Source organism: Phyllobates terribilis, unplaced genomic scaffold, assembly GCF_046119375.1.
Source record: "Phyllobates terribilis strain yellow unplaced genomic scaffold, ASM4611937v1 Scaffold_10__3_contigs__length_209671492, whole genome shotgun sequence".
Classification (NCBI taxonomy): Eukaryota; Metazoa; Chordata; class Amphibia; order Anura; family Dendrobatidae; genus Phyllobates; species Phyllobates terribilis.
Genome location: NW_027362770.1, coordinates 158326629 through 158344604, shown reverse-complemented (window position 1 = coordinate 158344604; position 17976 = coordinate 158326629). Strand labels below are relative to the sequence as shown.

Sequence of the window (17976 nt, the reverse complement as noted above, 5' to 3'; positions counted from 1 at the left end):
CACCATGACTATATGCCTTCATGATCTTAATGAAACAATGTGCTTTTTTATAACTGTAGCATTACATGATGGCCTTCCTCTAAAGGAGTTGTCCACCTTTGAAGAAAAATTATTATTTTTTTATTTACTTAATTGCATGCATTTGGGGCTAAAAATCATTTTTGCAATTGGGTTTCATTAAAAAATTAGCATCGTTTAACTTTTACAAGGACTTTGTCTGACTGCGTGTTCAATTACGATGTGGTCAGGGGCCATAAATCAGCTGAAAGGAGCTCAGAAAAAGACAGACAACAAAGTTACAAGCTCCCCTGTCTTTCAATCTGAATGAGCTCACTGACAGTTTCTCAGTTAACTCCTTCTGCAGCCAGCAATACAAAGTGCAACACAGGGGCTGTAGAAGGTAATTGGTACCAAATTTTTAATGAAACGCTCAAAAATTATTTTCAGCCCATTTAAGAATGAAAAAATTGTCACAATAGATAGAAAACCCCTTTAAGGCTTTTTTACCCCCCACATATAGAAGGGAAAGTACTTGATGGATCCCGTTGTGTGGCACACGAAGAGTGCTCCTGTATCCATTCTGGCAACCGATATCCTGTAGGAGCCACAATCAAAAGAGACTGTAATACTTGGTAGGTGAAAATAATGTGTCTTCTTATTATACTGCTATTATTATATATTATTATACTCCTATATTCCTTCATGACACTTAAGCTAAAAATGCTGTAAAACTATGATCAGAGAAAGGAGTGACTCCAATTTATTCTACCATTGGGTCTTTACAACCTATTGGAATAGACGGGAGTTTTGATTTTCCATCTCACTGGAAAACAGAAGTCACATCCATTCCTGTCTTCTGCAATACCAGGGACAATCTGTGGTTAGGTTTGGCGTTACTTCTGCCTTTATTTTTATTTAACCACTTTTAATATAAGGAAATTATTTCCAGTTCTCCCAATATGTGGATCCCAGTGATGGGACCAGTGCATATAAGTCACTGTGAACACTACATTACTTATCCTGTACTGATCCTGAGTTACATCCTGTATTATACTCCAGAGCTGCACTCACTATTCTGCTGGTGCAGTCACTGTGTACATACATTACATTACTGATCCTGTACTGATCCTGAGTTACATCCTGTATTATACTCCAGAGCTGCACTCACTATTCTGCTGGTGCAGTCACTGTGTACATACATTACATTACTTATCCTGTACTGATCCTGAGTTACATCCTGTATTATACTCCAGAGCTGCACTCACTATTCTGCTGGTGCAGTCACTGTGTACATACATTACATTACTGATTCTGAGCTATATTCTGTATTATACTCCAGAGCTGCACTCACTATTCTGCTGGTGCAGTCACTGTGTACATACATTACAGTACTGATCCTGAGTTACATCCTGTATTATACCCCAGAGCTGCACTCACTATTCTGCTGGTGCAGTCACTGTGTACATACATTACATTGCTTATCCTGTACTGATCCTGAGTAGTGTTGAGCCACCCCCATAGTGTTCGGGTTCGGTTCGGTTCGTCGAACACCGGGATGTTCGAGGAACTGTTCGTCGAACACCTTAGAACACCGTCGAACACCGTTAAAACCAATGGCAGGCAAACAAAAACACATAGAAACACATAGAAAACACCTTCAAAGGTGTCCAAAAGCTGACAAACTGCTCAGAAGACACTCTCTTTAAAAAAGCCGGCCGGCAATTCAGCAGCGGCATACACCGGTACCCGACAATTTAGACAAGAAGGAATAGAGCATCACACATAGATTAGATAGATAGAAACATGTCAGTCACATATATAAGAAGTACAGTGACAGTGTTGCTTACTGTACTTGTCATTTAGTGTAAAGGATTTATTAAAAAAAATATTAGTGTTTTTATGCACCGTCTCTTTAAAAAAGCCGGCCGGCAATTCAGCAGCGGTACCCGACAATTTATAACAGAAAGAATAGAGCATCACACATAGATTAGATAGATAGAAACATGTCAGTCACATATATATGAAGTACAGTGATAGTGTTGGATACTGTAATTGTCATTTAGTGTTAAAATAAAGGATTTATTTAAAAAAAATTGGCGTGGGGTTCCCCGTAATTTTAGTCTCTAGCGGAGGTTAAGCAGACGGCTGGGGCAGATGTTTGAAGCCTGGGAAGGGGGTAATACCCACGGAGCTTCCCAGGCTACTAATATCAGCCCCCAGCTGAATACCTAGCCTTTACTAGCTATTAAAATGGGGGACCCCCCCAAAAAAAATGATGTGGGGTCCCCCCTATTTAATAGCTAGCAAAGGCTAGGCAGACAGCTGGGGGCTGATATTAATAGCCCAGGAAGGGAGCCATGAATATTGGCCCCCTCCCAGGCTAGAAACACCAGCCGTCAGCCGCCCCAGAAATGGCGCATCCATAGGATGTGCCAACTCTGCACTTAGCCTCGCTCTTCCCACTGCCCTGTAGCGGTGGCAGTGGGGTAATAGGGCTGCGGTTGATGTCAGCTTATAATGCCAGCTGACATCAAGCCCAGGTTAGTAATGGAGAGGCGTCTATAAGACACCCCCATTACTAACCCCATAGTCAAAGTTAAAAAAAAACACAAACACCCAGAATAAAGTCCTTTAATTGAAATAAAGACACAATCCTTTATTGTTCTAAATTAAACCATACTTACCATCACGCCCATTCCAGCTGAAGCCAACGATCTCCTGCAATAAAAGAAAAATAATAAAGCAACATCATCCTTACCTTTCCATGGTTCCCAGGACAGCTTCAGCTCTGCTACATCGAGATGACAGGCTGGACCGTAGCAGAAAGCTGCCATTCAGCTTACCATGCCGCAGAGACTGAGAAGCGCAGGCATGCTTGCACTCCTCAGTGTCTGGCTGTGACGGCATCCAGATGAGCCGAGGTCATGTCCAATGAACTCAGCTCACCTCATGCACGTCACTGACAGCGTGGGAGAATTCTCACGCTGAAGCGCTGAGTGCAGGAGAATTTTCCCACGCTGTCAGTGACGTGCATGAGGTGAGCCGAGTTCATTGGACATGAACTCGGCTCATCTGGATGCCGTCACAGCGAGACACTGAGGAGCGCAAGCATGCCTGCGCTTCTCAGTGTCTGCGGGATGACAGGATGGATGGCAGCGTTCTGCTGCGGTCCAGCCTGTCATCTCGATGTAGCAGAGCTGGAGCCGTCGTGGGAGCCATGGAAAGGTAAGGATTATGTTTCTTTATTATTTTACTTTTATTGCAGGAGATCGTTGGCTTCAGCTGGAATGGGCGTGATGGTAAGTATGGTTTAATTTAGAACAATAAAGAATTGTGTGTTTATTTCAATTAAAGGACTTTATTCCGGGTGTTTGTGGTTTTTTTTTCAATTCTTTACTAGAAATTCATGGCGGTCATGTCTAATATTGGCGTGACCCCATGAATTTCGGGCTTAGGGCCAGCTGATAATACCAAGCTGGCCCTAACCCCTTTATTACCCAGTGAGCCACCGCACCAGGGCCCTGGATGAGTTGGGTACAGCGCCAGAAGATGGCGCTTCTATGAATGCACCATTTTCCGGGGCGGCTGCGGACTGTAATTTGCAGCGGGTGGGGCCCAGAAAGCTTGGGCCTCCCTGCGCTGCAGATTCCAGCCACCAGCTGCCTAGTTGTACCTGGCTGGACACAAAAATAGGGCGAAGCCCCATGTATTTTTTTTTAAATTATTTAATGAAATTCATGAAATAATTAAGAAAAAAAGGTCTTCCCTATATTGTTGTGTCCGGCCAGGTACAAATAGGCAGCTGGTGGTTGGGGGCAGCCCGATCCTGCCTGCTGTACCTGGCTGGACACAAAAATAGGGCGAAGCTCCACGTATTTTTTTTTTAATTATTTCAGGAAATTCATGAAATAATTAAAAAAAAATTGACGTGGGGCTTCGCACTATATTTGTGTCCAGCCAGGTACAGCAGGCAGGAACGGGCTGCCCCCAACCACCAGCTGCCTATTTGTACCTGGCCGGACACAACAATATAGGGAAGACCTTTTTTTCTTAATTATTTCATGAATTTCATTAAATAATTAAAAAAAAAATACATGGGGCTTCGCCCTATTTTTGTGTCCAGCCAGGTACAACTAGGCAGCTGGGGGCTGGAATCTGCAGCGCAGGGAGGCCCAAGCTTTCTGGGCCCCACCCGCTGCAAATTACAGTCCGCAGCCACCCCGGAAAATGGCGCGTTCATAGAAGCGCCATCTTCTGGCGCTGTACCCAACTCATCCAGGGCCCTGGTGCGGTGGCTCACTGGGTAATAAAGGGGTTAGGGCCAGCTTGGCATTATCAGCTGGCCCTAAGCCCGAAATTCATGGGGTCACGCCAATATTAGACATGACCACCATGAATTTCTAGTAAAGTATTTAAAAAAACACAACACCCAGAATAAAGTCCTTTAATTGAAATAAAGACACAATTCTTTATTGTTCTAAATTAAACCATACTTACCATCACGTCCATTCCAGCTGAAGCCAACGATCTCCTGCAATAAAAGAAAAATAATAAAGCAACCTCATCCTTACCTTTCCATGGTTCCCACGATGGCTCTAGCTCTGCTACATCGAGATGACAGGCTGGACCGCAGCAGAACGCTGCCATCCAGCCTGTCATCCCGCAGACACTGAGAAGCGCAGGCATGCTTGCGCTCCTCAGTGTCTCGCTGTGACGGCATCCAGATGAGCCGAGTTCATGTCCAATGATCTCAGCTCACCTCATGCACGTCACTGACAGCGTGGGAGAATTCTCACGCTGAAGCGCTGAGTGCAGGAGAATTTTCCCACGCTGTCAGTGACGTGCCTGAGGTGAGCCGAGTTCATTGGACATGTATTCGGCTCATCTTTATGCCGTCACAGCGAGACACTGAGGAGCGCAAGCATGCCTGCCCTTCTCAGTGTGTGCGGCATGGCAAGCTGGATGGCAGCGTTCTGCTGCGGTCCAGCCTGTTATGTGAATGTAGCAGAGCTGAAGCCGTCGTGGGAACCATGGAAAGGTAAGGATGATGTTGGTTTATTATTTTACTTTTATTGCAGGAGATCATTGGCTTCAGCTGGAATGGGCGTGATGGTAAGTATGGTTTAATTTAGAACAATAAAGAATTGTGTCTTTATTTCAATTAAAGGACTTTATTCTGGGTGTTTGTGTTTTTTTTTAACTTTGACCATGGGGTTAATAATGGGGGTGTCTTATAGACGCCTCTCCATTACTAACCTGGGCTTGATGTTAGCTGGCATTATAAGCTGACATCAACCACAGCCCTATTACCCCACTGCCACCGCTACAGGGCAGTGGGAAGAGCGAGGCTAAGTGCCAGAATTGGCACATCCTATGGATGCGCCATTTCTGGGGCGGCTGATGGCTGGTGTTTCTAGCCTGGGAGGGGGCCAATATTCATGGCACCCTTCCTGGGCTATTAATATCAGCCCCCAGCTGCCTGCCTAGCCTTTGCTAGCTATTAAAATAGGGGGGACCCCACGTCATTTTTTTGGGGGTCCCCCATTTTAATAGCTAGTAAAGGCTAGGCATTCAGCTGGGGGCTGATATTAGTAGCCTGGGAAGCTCCGTGGGTATTACCCCCTTCCCAGGCTTCAAACATCTGCCCCAGCCGTCTGCTTAACCTCCGCTAGAGACTAAAATTACGGGGAACCCCACGCCAATTATTATTTTAAATAAATCCTTTATCTTAACTCTAAATGACAAGTACAGTAATCAACACTGTCACTGTACTTCTTATATATGTGACTGACATGTTTCTATCTATCTAATCTATGTGTGATTCTCTATTCTTTCTGTTCTAAATTGTCGGGTACCGGTGTATGCCGCTGCTGAATTGCCGGCTTTTCATGTTTCACTGTGAGCACTGTTCCCATCGATTTGGGCAATCACTGTAATGCCACAACCACCATGGCTGTGGCATTACAGTGAGTGGCAGACAATCCCTGCATGATTGGTGCTCTAAATAGCGCCAGACATGCAGGACACGCTTTTGGTGCACGAACAGTTATCGAACATAACCTCGAACAGCCGAATTTTTTGCAAATCGTTCGGGTTCGTCGAACAACTCGAACACCGCCAAAAACAGCTCTAATTTGAGATTGGCGAACAGTTCTAGTCGAACACCGCTCATCTCTAATCCTGAGTTACCTCCTGTATTATACTCCAGAGCTGCACTCACTATTCTGCTGGTGCAGTCACTGTGCACATACATTACATTACTGATCCTGTACTGATCCTGAGTTGCATCCTGTATTATACTCCAGAGCTGCACTCACTATTCTGCTGGTGCAGTCACTGTGTACATACATTACTGATCCTGAGTTACATCCTGTATTATACTCCAGAGCTGCACTCACTATTCTGCTGGTGCAGTCACTGTGTACATACATTACATTACTGATCCTGAGTTACATCCTGTATTATACTTCAGAGCTGCACTCACTATTCTGCTGGTGCAGTCACTGTGTACATACAATAGATTACTGATCCTGAGTTACATCCTGTATTATACTCCAGAGCTGCACTCACTATTCTGCTAGTGCAATCACTGTGTACATACATTACATTACTGATCCTGTACTGATCCTGAGTTACATCCTATATTATACTGCAGAGCTGCACTCACTATTCTGCGGGTGCAGTCACTGTGTACATGCATTATATTACTGATCCCGAGTTACATCCTGTATTATACTCCAGAGCTGCACTCACTATTCTGCTGGTGCAGTCACTGTGTACATACATTACAATATTGATCCTGTACTGATCCTGAGTTACATCCTGTATTATACTCCAGAGCTGCGCTCACTATTCTGCTGGTGCAGTCACTGTGTACATACATTACATTACTCATCCTGTACTGATCCTGAATTACATCCTATATTATACTCCAGAGCTGCACTCATTATTCTGCTGGTGCAGTCACTGTGTACATGCATTACATTACTGATCCCGAGTTACCTCCTGTATTATACTCCAGAGCTGCACTCACTATTCTGCTGGTGCAGTCACTGTGTACATACATTACATTACTGATCCTGTACTGATCCTGAGTTACATCCTGTATTATACTCCAGAGCTGCACTCACTATTCTGCTGGTGCAGTCACTGTGTACATGCATTACATTACTGATCCTGAGTTACATCCTGTATTATACCCCAGAGCTGCACTCACTATTCTGCTGGTACAGTAACTGTGTACATACATTACATTACTGATCCTGAGTTACATCCTGTATTATACTCCAGAGCTGCACTCACTATTCTGCTGGTGCAATCACTGTGTACGTACATTACATTACTGATCCTGAGTTACATCCTGTATTATACTTCAGAGCTGCATTCACTATTCTGCTGGTGCAATCACCGTGTACGTACATACCTTACATTACTAATCCTGTACTGATCCTGAGTTACATCCTGTATTATACCCCAGAGCTGCACTCACTATTCTGCTGGTACAGTAACTGTGTACATACATTACATTACTGATCCTGAGTTACATCCTGTATTATACTCCAGAGCTGTGCTCACTATTCTGCTGGTGCAGTCACTGTGTACATACATTACATTACTGATCCTGAGTTACATCCTGTATTATACTTCAGAGCTGCATTCACTATTCTGCTGGTGCAATCACTGTGTACATACCTTACATTACTAATCCTGTACTGATCCTGAGTTACATCCTGTATTATACTCCAGAGCTGCACTCACTATTCTGATGGTGCGGTCACTGTGTACATACATTACATTACTGATCCTGAGTTACATCCTGTATTATACCCCAGAGCTGCACTCACTATTCTGCTGGTACAGTCACTGTGTACATACATTACATTACTTATCCTGTACTGATCCTGAGTTACCGCCTGTATTATACTCCAGAGCTGCACTCACTATTCTGCTGGTGCAGTCAGTGTGTACATACATTACATTACTGATCCTGAGTTACATCCTGTATTATACTCCAGAGCTGCACTCACTATTCTGCTGGTGCAGTCACTGTGTACATACATTACATTACTGATCCTGAGTTACATCCTGTATTATACTCCAGAGCTGCACTCACTACTCTGCTGGTGCAGTCACTGTGTACATACATTACATTACTGATCCTGAGTTACATCCTGTATTATACTCCAGAGCTGCACTCACTATTCTGCTGGTGCAGTCACTGTGTACATACATTACATTACTGATCCTGAGTTACATCCTGTATTATACTCCAGAGCTGCACTCGCTATTCTGCTGGTGCAGTCACTGTGTACATACATTACATTACTGATCCTGAGTTACATCCTGTATTATACTCCAGAGCTGCACTCACTATTCTGCTGGTGCAGTCACTGTGTACATACATTACATTACTGATCCTGAGTTACATCCTGTATTATACTCCAGAGCTGCACTCACTATTCTGCTGGTGCAGTCACTGTGTACATACATTACATTACTGATCCTGAGTTACATCCTGTATTATACTCCAGAGCTGCACTCACTACTCTGCTGGTGCAGTCACTGTGTACATACATTACATTACTGATCCTGAGTTACATCCTGTATTATACTCCAGAGCTGCACTCACTATTCTGCTGGTGCAGTCACTGTGTACATACATTACATTACTGATCCTGAGTAACATCCTGTATTATACTCCAGAGCTGCACTCACTATTCTGCTGGTGCAGTCACTGTGTACATACATTACATTACTGATCCTGAGTTACATCCTGTATTATACTCCAGAGCTGCACTCACTATTCTGCTGGTGCAGTCACTGTGTACATACATTACATTACTGATACTGAGTTACATTCTGTATTATACTCCAGAGCTGCGCTCACTATTCTGCTGGTGCAGTCACTGTGTACATACCTTACATTACTAATCCTGTACTGATCCTGAGTGACATCCTGTATTATTCTCCAGAGCTGCACTCCCTGTTCTGTAGTAGATTCACTGTGTACATACATTACATAACATATCATTTAATGATGCTGTGTTCCTGCCTGTATTCGACTCCAGATCTGTATTCACTATTCTGTCGTCTTTAGAAATAAACAGCTTATTACCAGACATAAACCTTACAGTCTATCTGATCTGCTGTAATGCTGGAGGACAGTTAGTTTGTCCTTCACTTCATCAGATTATTGTACAGTGTCCACAGCAAGCTTTGCTGTCGCTAAACTAGCAAGGAATGTTGAGAGAGTTCAGCTGTGAAGCTTGCAGATTTGTGATTGCTGCTCTTGAGTAAAATATAGACATTTTTCTAACATTTTACCACTTTTCATTTTGATTACGTAAGCCTGTAGAGTGAAAAAAATAAGCTTTATATGTGTGGTAAGAGGGGGTCCTAATTATGAATTTCTGTCTCTATTCTGTATATATCCCGGGTGCTTCAAATAGATTTTCATTTACATTTGATTTTCTTTTTTAGCTCCTGCAAAAGTGGCCTCTGGGAGTGTAGCAACGAAGATTGTCCAGGTATTTCCCTTGAAATAGTCCTTACATTAAAATTCTGCATTCAAAATGAGATATTAATTTTTCGCATAATTAAAGGGGTTGTCCACAAGAAAGACATGAATGACCTATTCTTAGCATAGGTTCAGTTTGGTCAGAGACCTGACATCTGACAGTCCCATCGATCAGCTGAGAACCAGCCAACAAGTTTATGATTCATATACTCAGAGGCGGAGAAGTACTGTCACTTCATCTGTTCAAAGGAATTATCTCAGACTTTCTGGAGCCAGTGGTTAGTGATGAATATTGGGGTTTGCATCAATCTGATATTTATGGGAGATATATTTTCGGTGTTGTAGCGAAGGGACGAAAATATCGCATTCACTCACATCACTGTAAGGCCACTCTAACCCCTCTAACTTAATATTGGTAGATGGATGATGATATCCATACCATGTTTCATCTCCATAGAAAGGTAAAATCATGATAGGAAACACAACAACAATATCTATCACCTGGGACCTACAGGGGCGAAGATATCCTAAAAGTTGAAGGTATGACCTTGATCCATGAAAGATCAGAATTTGGGTTCCTATCATTAGTCAATTCTGGAAGACACAGTACTCTGTGGTTCTGTCCGTTTCTATAAAGAGTTGAGATAAGGAGTGCTTCCCTCTGCTGAGATCTGAGCCAGTTCCGTGACACAGGTTTAGTACTTTTCCTTTTGTTATCCCTTTTATTACATGTGATTGTATATACCATATTGTTTTGTTCCCATTCTGTATCATCATAGTATATTTTTTATAAACACTGCTTACCTTTCCGGATTAAATATATAAAATGTAATAGCTCTGTTCGTCTTGCTCTATAAACCACACCCCAGAAGCCATACGCTACTTGTAACGGGTTCCAATCGGTCTGTATAAACGATTGGTGGTGGCAGCTAGTAGTTCCTTTAATTATTTTGGAATTGCCTGTGATCGTATTGGGGTATATATACATATATAAATATATTTAATGTGTTGGAATCAGAGGTGTATATACTATATGCTCACTGTGAGTTCCCCAATAACCGGCCTAGTAGTGGAAGCAGCCACGGCCTTGTCCATCACTTGTCAGTAAATTGCATAATTATCCTGACGATTAGAGGCAGCGCAGTTGTGTCCCTTGACAAATTGGTGGCAGCGGTGGGATCTACACGATCTCTCCGGTGTTCTCCCTGACAACATGTGTTAGAGAACAGCAGCAGAACGGGGAGCATTATTACAGGATAAGCCCAGGAGCTTGGACATTATACCAGGAAGGGGCTCAGGATGGGGGACATATATTACTAGAGGGGGTCAGGATGGGAAATATATATTACTGGATGGGGCCAGGATGGGGAAATTATACCAGGATGGTGACACTTTTATGGAAAGGGGCCCAGGATGGGGGACATTAGACCAGGATGGGGCCCAGGATGGTGACATTATTACAAGCAGGGGGCCAGGATGGGTGACATTGTACCAGGAAAGGGCTCAAGAGAAGGGGCATTATGGCAGGAAGGAGGCCAGGATGGGGGACATTATATCAGGAAGGGGGCCAGGATGGGTGACATTATACCAGGAAAGGGCTCAGGAGAGGGGGCATTATAGCAGGAAGGAGGCCATGATGGGGGACATGATACCAGGAAGGGGTTTTGATGGGTGACATTATACCAGGAAAGGGCACAGGAGAGGGGGCATTATGGCAGAAAGGAGGCCTGAACGGGGGACATTATACCAGGAAGGGGCCAGAATGGGTGACAGTATACCAGGAAAGGGCTTAGGAGAAGTGGCATTATGGCAGTAAGGAGGACAGGATGGGGGACATTATACCAGGAAGGGGGCCAGGATGGGTGAAGTTAGCACAGGATATCTTTATAGGATTTAAAACATTACGAGGGCTAATACATTTGACCTACATGTAGGTGGGTCCCAGGTCCAAATTTTGCATCAGGTCTCATCGGGATGGCCACTACACATTGAACGGAGCTGTGGTGTTCCGCCACTGTGGAATTCCGGCATCCATGGGATCTGGACTGGTAATAGTTTTTCGGCGAGGTACCCTCTTTTTTTTAGCCAGAGTAGTGAGATCTGCCCCTTGACCTGGCCTATCCACCAGGTTGATGATTAGAGTAAATGATCAGCATGTAATACCTCACTTTAAACAGTAGAGGGTGCTGTTATGTTTAGAGGTTTCTGAAGCTGATCTACATCAATCAGTCGATCGCCTGTCTTGGATCAATTGTAAAAAGGGTTGTTTTTATGAGTTGTGTCTCCTTTAAAATATCCTAATAGGGCGATTTAAAGGGCTGCTTATATCCAAGTATTATAATAATTATTTATAATCCCCATTATCACAATCTACGGGAGCCTTATATGATTATAGTTCAGAGCAGGACAAGTTACGGCCTATTCTGGAATAATTTTATTCCGGCTCTAGGTAATCATCCTTGTATTAGTAAATCAGTAATGTCTGGACCAATTTCCATTCAGCTTTCTCTTCGGTGTAACAAGAATGACTTGTGTAATCATTAACTTTTATGAGCGCTACATTTTTCCACTATTTCAAAGCAAAACTTTCCACATCCCCTGAAGGTGCGAACATCAGACATTTCTACAAACTTTCTAGCTCACGAGAAAATGGGGGAAGATTCATGGATCAGTTTAAAACCAAGATGGTCTTTGTTGCGTATGGCGCCCAATCAGAGCGCAGCTTTCATTCTGATATTGACACCTGTAGGGAATATGAGGGATCAGATTGTAGCTGGTCAATAACATATATGAAGGAGGGAGGTGGGGCCGGTGAGTAGAAGGGAAGAGCAAAGTTAAGTACCGTTATGCACAGGCAGATTGTGCTGCAGCTTTCTAGTAAGTGTTTTATCTCAGCCCAGAGCTGGATTCACAGCAACACTGCTCAGTAATGCAGAATAATATGTTGCTTCTTAACATGTACAGGAACAGGAATCCCCAATGTCTGTGTGTGCTGTGTATGGGAGACATCATAGCATTCAGTGTTAGTTCAGAGACCTCTGAAAATTAATTAGATGGGTAAATTGGTGACAAATGCAGTATACATCATATAATGACCATAAACAGTGTTATTCCTTATGTACACACATGATAAATGACAGGTGTGTTTTAAAGAGTAACCGTCATTTTAATATTTTTTTCATAAATCAATAGTACACATGAAAATAAGCCACTTTGTAATATATCTTATCAGAGAAATCTACTTCTTTCTCCTCCTGGACTATCTTTCTTTCTGAAAATTCTTAATTTAGGGGTCAAGTCTGTCTTCACTGAAGACAGATTTTACCATTATTGATATTGGAGATGATAGTTGGTGCTCATAAAGTTCTATGAAGATCTAACTGTAGTTTCAGGAGAACTTGCAGCAGAATGTCTGTGCCTGCTTCTAGCTCCTCCCTAGAATGTCTGTGTCGGCCTCTAGCTCCTCCCTAGAATGTGTCTGCTTCTAGCTCCTCCCTAGAATGTCTGTGTCGGCCTCTAGCTCCTCCCTAGAATGTCTGTGTCCACCTCTAGCTCCTCCCTAGAATGTCTGTGTCCGCCTCTAGCTCCTCCCTAGAATGTCTGTGTCTGCCTCTAGCTCCTCCCTAGAATGACTGTGTCTGCTTCTAGCTCCTCCCTAGAATGTCTATGTCAGCCTCTAGCTCCTCCCTAGAATGTCTGTGTCTGCCTCTAGCTCTTCCCTAGAATGTCTGTGTCTGTCTCTAGCTCCTCCCTAGAATGTCTGTGTCCACCTCTAGCTCCTCCCTAGAATGTCTGTGTCTGCCTCTAGCTCCTCCCTAGAATGTCTGTGTCTGCCTCTAGCTCATCCCTAGAATTTCTGTGTCGGCCTCTAGCTCCTCCCTTGAATGTCTGTGTCTGCCTCTAGCTCCTCCCTAGAGTGTCTGTGTCTGCCTCTAGCTCCTCCCTAGAATGTCTGTGTGTGCCTCTAGCACCTCCCTAAAATGTCTGTGTCTGCCTCTAGCTCCTCCCTAGAATGTCTGTGTCTGCCTCTAGCTCCTCCCTAGAATGTCTGTGTCTGCCTCTAGCTCCTCCCTAGAATGTCTGTGTTTGCCTCTAGCTCCTCCCTAGAATGTCTGTGTCCTGTCTCTAGCTCCTCCCTAGAATGTCTGTGTCTGCTTCTAGCTCCTCCCTAGAATGTCTGTGTCGGCCTCTTGCTCCGCCCTAGAATGTCTGTGTCCGCCTCTAGCTCATCCCTAGAATGTCTGTGTCGGTCTCTAGCTCATCCCTAGAATGTCTGTGTCGGTCTCTAGCTCATCCCTAGAATGTCTGTGTCCGCCTCTAGCTCCTCCCTAGAATGTCTGTGTCCACCTCTTGCTCCTCCCTAGAATGTCTGTGTCCGCCTCTAGCTCCTCCCTAGAATGTCTGTGTCGGCCTCTAGCTCCTCCCTAGAATTTCTGTGTCGGCCTCTAGCTCCTCCCTAGAATGTCTGTGTCGGCCTCTAGCTCCTCCCTAGAATGTCTGTGTCTGCCTCTAGCTCCTCCCTAGAATGTCTGTGTCTGCCTCTAGCTCCTCCCTAGAATGTCTGTGTTTGCCTCTAGCTCCTCCCTAGAATGTCTGTGTCCTGTCTCTAGCTCCTCCCTAGAATGTCTGTGTCTGCTTCTAGCTCCTCCCTAGAATGTCTGTGTCGGCCTCTTGCTCCGCCCTAGAATGTCTGTGTCCGCCTCTAGCTCATCCCTAGAATGTCTGTGTCGGTCTCTAGCTCCTCCCTAGAATGTCTGTGTCTGCCTCTAGCTCCTCCCTAGAATGTCTGTGTCGGCCTCTAGCTCCTCCCTAGAATGTCTGTGTCTGCCTCCAGATCCTCCCTAGAATGTCTGTGTCGGTCTCTAGCTCATCCCTAGAATGTCTGTGTCTGCCTCTAGCTCCTCCCTAGAATGTCTGTGTCCACCTCTAGCTCCTCCCTAGAATGTCTGTGTCCGCCTCTAGCTCCTCCCTAGAATGTCTGTGTCGGCCTCTAGCTCCTCCCTAGAATTTCTGTGTCGGCCTCTAGCTCCTCCCTAGAATGTCTGTGTCGGCCTCTAGCTCCTCCCTAGAATGTCTGTGTCTGTCTCTAGCTCCTCCCTAGAATGCCTGTGTCTGCCTCTAGCTCCTCCCTAGAATGTCTGTGTCTGCCTCTAGCTCATCCCTAGAATGTCTGTGTCTGCCTCTAGCTCCTCCCTAGAATGTCTGTGTCTGCCTCTAGCTCCTCCCTAGAATGTCTGTGTCTGCCTCTAGCTCCTCCCTAGAATGTCTGTGTCTGTCTCTAGCTCCTCCCTGGAATGTCTGCGTCTGCCTCTAGCTCCTCCCTCCTCCATAGAATTTTAAAGGCACCAACTGTCATCTCCTATCTCAGTAATGGGGAAATCTGTCTTCACTGAATATTGATTATACAGCTTTTACCCATGAATTGAGAGTGAAAGCTCAGTCCAGGAGGAGAAAGAAGTAGATTACTCTGATATAAAAGATAAGATATATTACAAAGTTCATTATTTTCACTGGTACTATTGATTTATGAAATAAAAATTAAAAGTGTGTAACTCAACTCCTGAAAATATCTTTCTTTAAACTCTTCCTAATTTTGTATGTTTTCTCATTGTTTTTGCTCAGGGGAATGCTACGTCACTGGACAATCACACTTCAAGAGCTTTGACAACAAGCATTTTACCTTCAGCGGCATCTGTCATTACTTACTTGCAAAAGACATGGTGGATGGATCTTTCTCTGTGGCCATAGAGACTGTGCAGGTACCATATTAGATCAAAAGGGAAGGCTCGTAGCTCATGAAGAGACAAACATGGGACATTGGTTATGCTGGGCATCTATATGGTTTCTTAAAGGGGTTGTCCAGTTGAATCAAGTTATCACATATTTTATCGGTAGCTGTCTGACCACTGGGTTCGGCACTGATCAGGAGAATGGGGGACGTTTATCCTGGCAAGAACAGGGCAGCAGTGCCTGCTGCTTCATTCATTCCCTATCAGGCTGCCCAGTGCTGCACTCGCCTTTTGCCGGCAGCCCATAGAGAATGAATGGAACAATGGTTGGGTATCCGACCTGACCTGCTGTGCCATCTTGTAACAAAGATCAAAGTGCCCAGTCAAGAATAAAAGTTCTCTGATATCCCGATTGGTGTGGGTCCCGATGCAGGGACACACTTGTGCATAGGAGATAACTTTTTTTTTAACCAGACAACCCCTTTGAAGAGGTTTTTTTTGTTAGACCACATGGTCAAACAGGAAAAAATACTCTGTGTTGAGTCCAAATTCTGACAAAATGAGGCCCAGTCACAACATAAACCATGAGGTACTACAGGGAAAGGGAGTTGATCATAGTAATCTCCTAATCAGGTCTACTCCTACCTCCACCTACACATGCAGTGGGGAAAAAAAGTATTTAGTCAGCCACCAATTGTGCAAGTTCTCCCACTTAAAAAGATGAGAGAGGCCTGTAATTGACATCATAGGTCGACCTCAACTATGAGAGACAAAATGAGAAAACAAATCCTGAAAATCACATTGTCTGATTTGGAAAGAAATTTTTTTCAAATTTTGGTGGAAAATTAAGTATTTGGTCAATTACAAACAAGCAAGATTTCTGGCTCTCACAGACCTGTAACTTCTTCTTTACGAGGCTCCTCTGTCCTCCACTCATTACCTGTAGTACTGGCACCTGTTTGAACTTGTTATCAGTATAAAAGACTCCTGTCCGCAACCTCAAACAGTCACAATTGAAACTCCACTATGGTGAAGACCAAAGAGCTGTCAAAGGACCTGAGAAACAAAATTGTAGCCCTGCACCAGGCTGGGAAGACTGAATCTGCAATAGGCAAGCAGCTTGGTGTGAAGAAATCAACTGTGGGAGCAATAATTAGAAAATGGAAGACATACAAGACCACTGATAATCTCCCTCGATCTGGGGCTCCACACAAGATCTCACCCCGTGGGGTCAAAATGATTTCAAGAATGGTGATCACACCACACGGGGGGACCTAGTGAATGACCTGCAGAGAGCTGGGACCAACGTTACAGAGGCTACCATCAGTAACACACTACACCGCCAGGGACTCAGATCCTGCAGTGCCAGACGTGTCCCCCTGCTTAAGCCATTACATGTCCGGGCCCGTCTGAAGTTTGCTAGAGAGCATTTGGATGATCCAGAGGCGTATTGGGAGAATGTCATATGGTCAGATGAAACCAAAGTAGAACTGTTTGGTAGAAACACAACTCGTCGTGTTTGGAGGAGAAAAAATGCTGAGCTGCATCCAAAGAACACCATACCTACTGTGAAGCATGGGGGTGGCAACATCATGCTTTGGGGCTGTTTCTCCGCCAAGGGACCAGGACGACTGATCCGTGTACATGAAAAAATGAATGGGGCCATGTATCGTGAGATTTTGAGTGCAAACCTCCTTCCATCAGCAAGAGCATTGAAGATGAAACGTGGCTGGGTCTTTCAGCATGACAATGATGCCAAGCACACCACCAGGGCAATGAAGGAGTGGCTTCGTAAGAAGCATTTCAAGGTCCTGGAGTGGCCTAGCCAGTCTCCAGATCTAAACCCTATAGAAAACCTTTGGAGGGAGTTGAAAGTCCGTTTTGCCCAGCGACAGCCCCAAAACATCACTGCTCTAGAGGAGATCTGCATGGAGGAATGGGCCAACATACCAGCAACAGTGTGTGCCAACCTTGTGAAGACTTACAGAAAACGTTTGACCTCTATCATTGCCAACAAAGGATATAGAACAAAGTATCGAGATGAACTTTTGTAATTGACCAAATTAGTTATTTTCCACCAAAATTTGAAAAAAATGTCTTTCCAAATCAGACAATGTGATTTTCAGGATTTGTTTTCTCATTTTGTCTCCCATAGTTGAGGTCGACCTATGATGTTAATTACAGGCCGACCTCATCTTTGTAAGTGGGAGAACTTGCACAATTGGTGGCTGACTAAATACTTTTTTTTCTCCACTGTATACGATTAGTTCATTTGATTGGCCATGCTTATTCCTTATGGGGAGAGGGAGATCTACTGCCTAACACTGATGACACACTGATGACTCACTGATGACACACTGATCAAACACTGATGACACACTGACCAGTGATGATGACACTTGTACCATTTTTTTTTTTGCGTACGTGAAAAAGACACGGACGTCTGGGACAATCACTTATTTGAATGGTTGCATTGTAATACTATCTTTTCTCAGCAGTGGGCGCTGGCTCTAATGAGAAAACCCCTTTAATTGTGAATTGGTGTTCCAGTAAATACTCACATAGTTTTCTCCACTCTTTACTCTCTCACTTTCTGATGAACATCCTGGGAAATATACAGAAGACTCAGCCAACACAGATGGAAATATGGAGAGAGATATAGAAAGGCATCCAAGATTTGCTAATAACCAATCTGCCAAATGCACAGCGCCCCCTTGTGCCTATCAGTGG

General features: G+C 44.2%; 1 protein-coding gene across 1 annotated transcript in view; it reads left to right on the top strand.

Annotated features, from left to right (window-relative positions):
- VWF (von Willebrand factor) overlaps positions 1–17976 on the top strand; it is a 344529-nt gene that overhangs the window by 34045 nt on the left and 292508 nt on the right. Inside the window, exons 9-11 of the mRNA XM_073649985.1 lie at positions 521–632; positions 9481–9527; positions 15140–15276. Of these exons, the coding sequence (XP_073506086.1) occupies positions 521–632; positions 9481–9527; positions 15140–15276 (296 nt within the window). The remainder of the gene's footprint in view (positions 1–520; positions 633–9480; positions 9528–15139; positions 15277–17976) is intronic.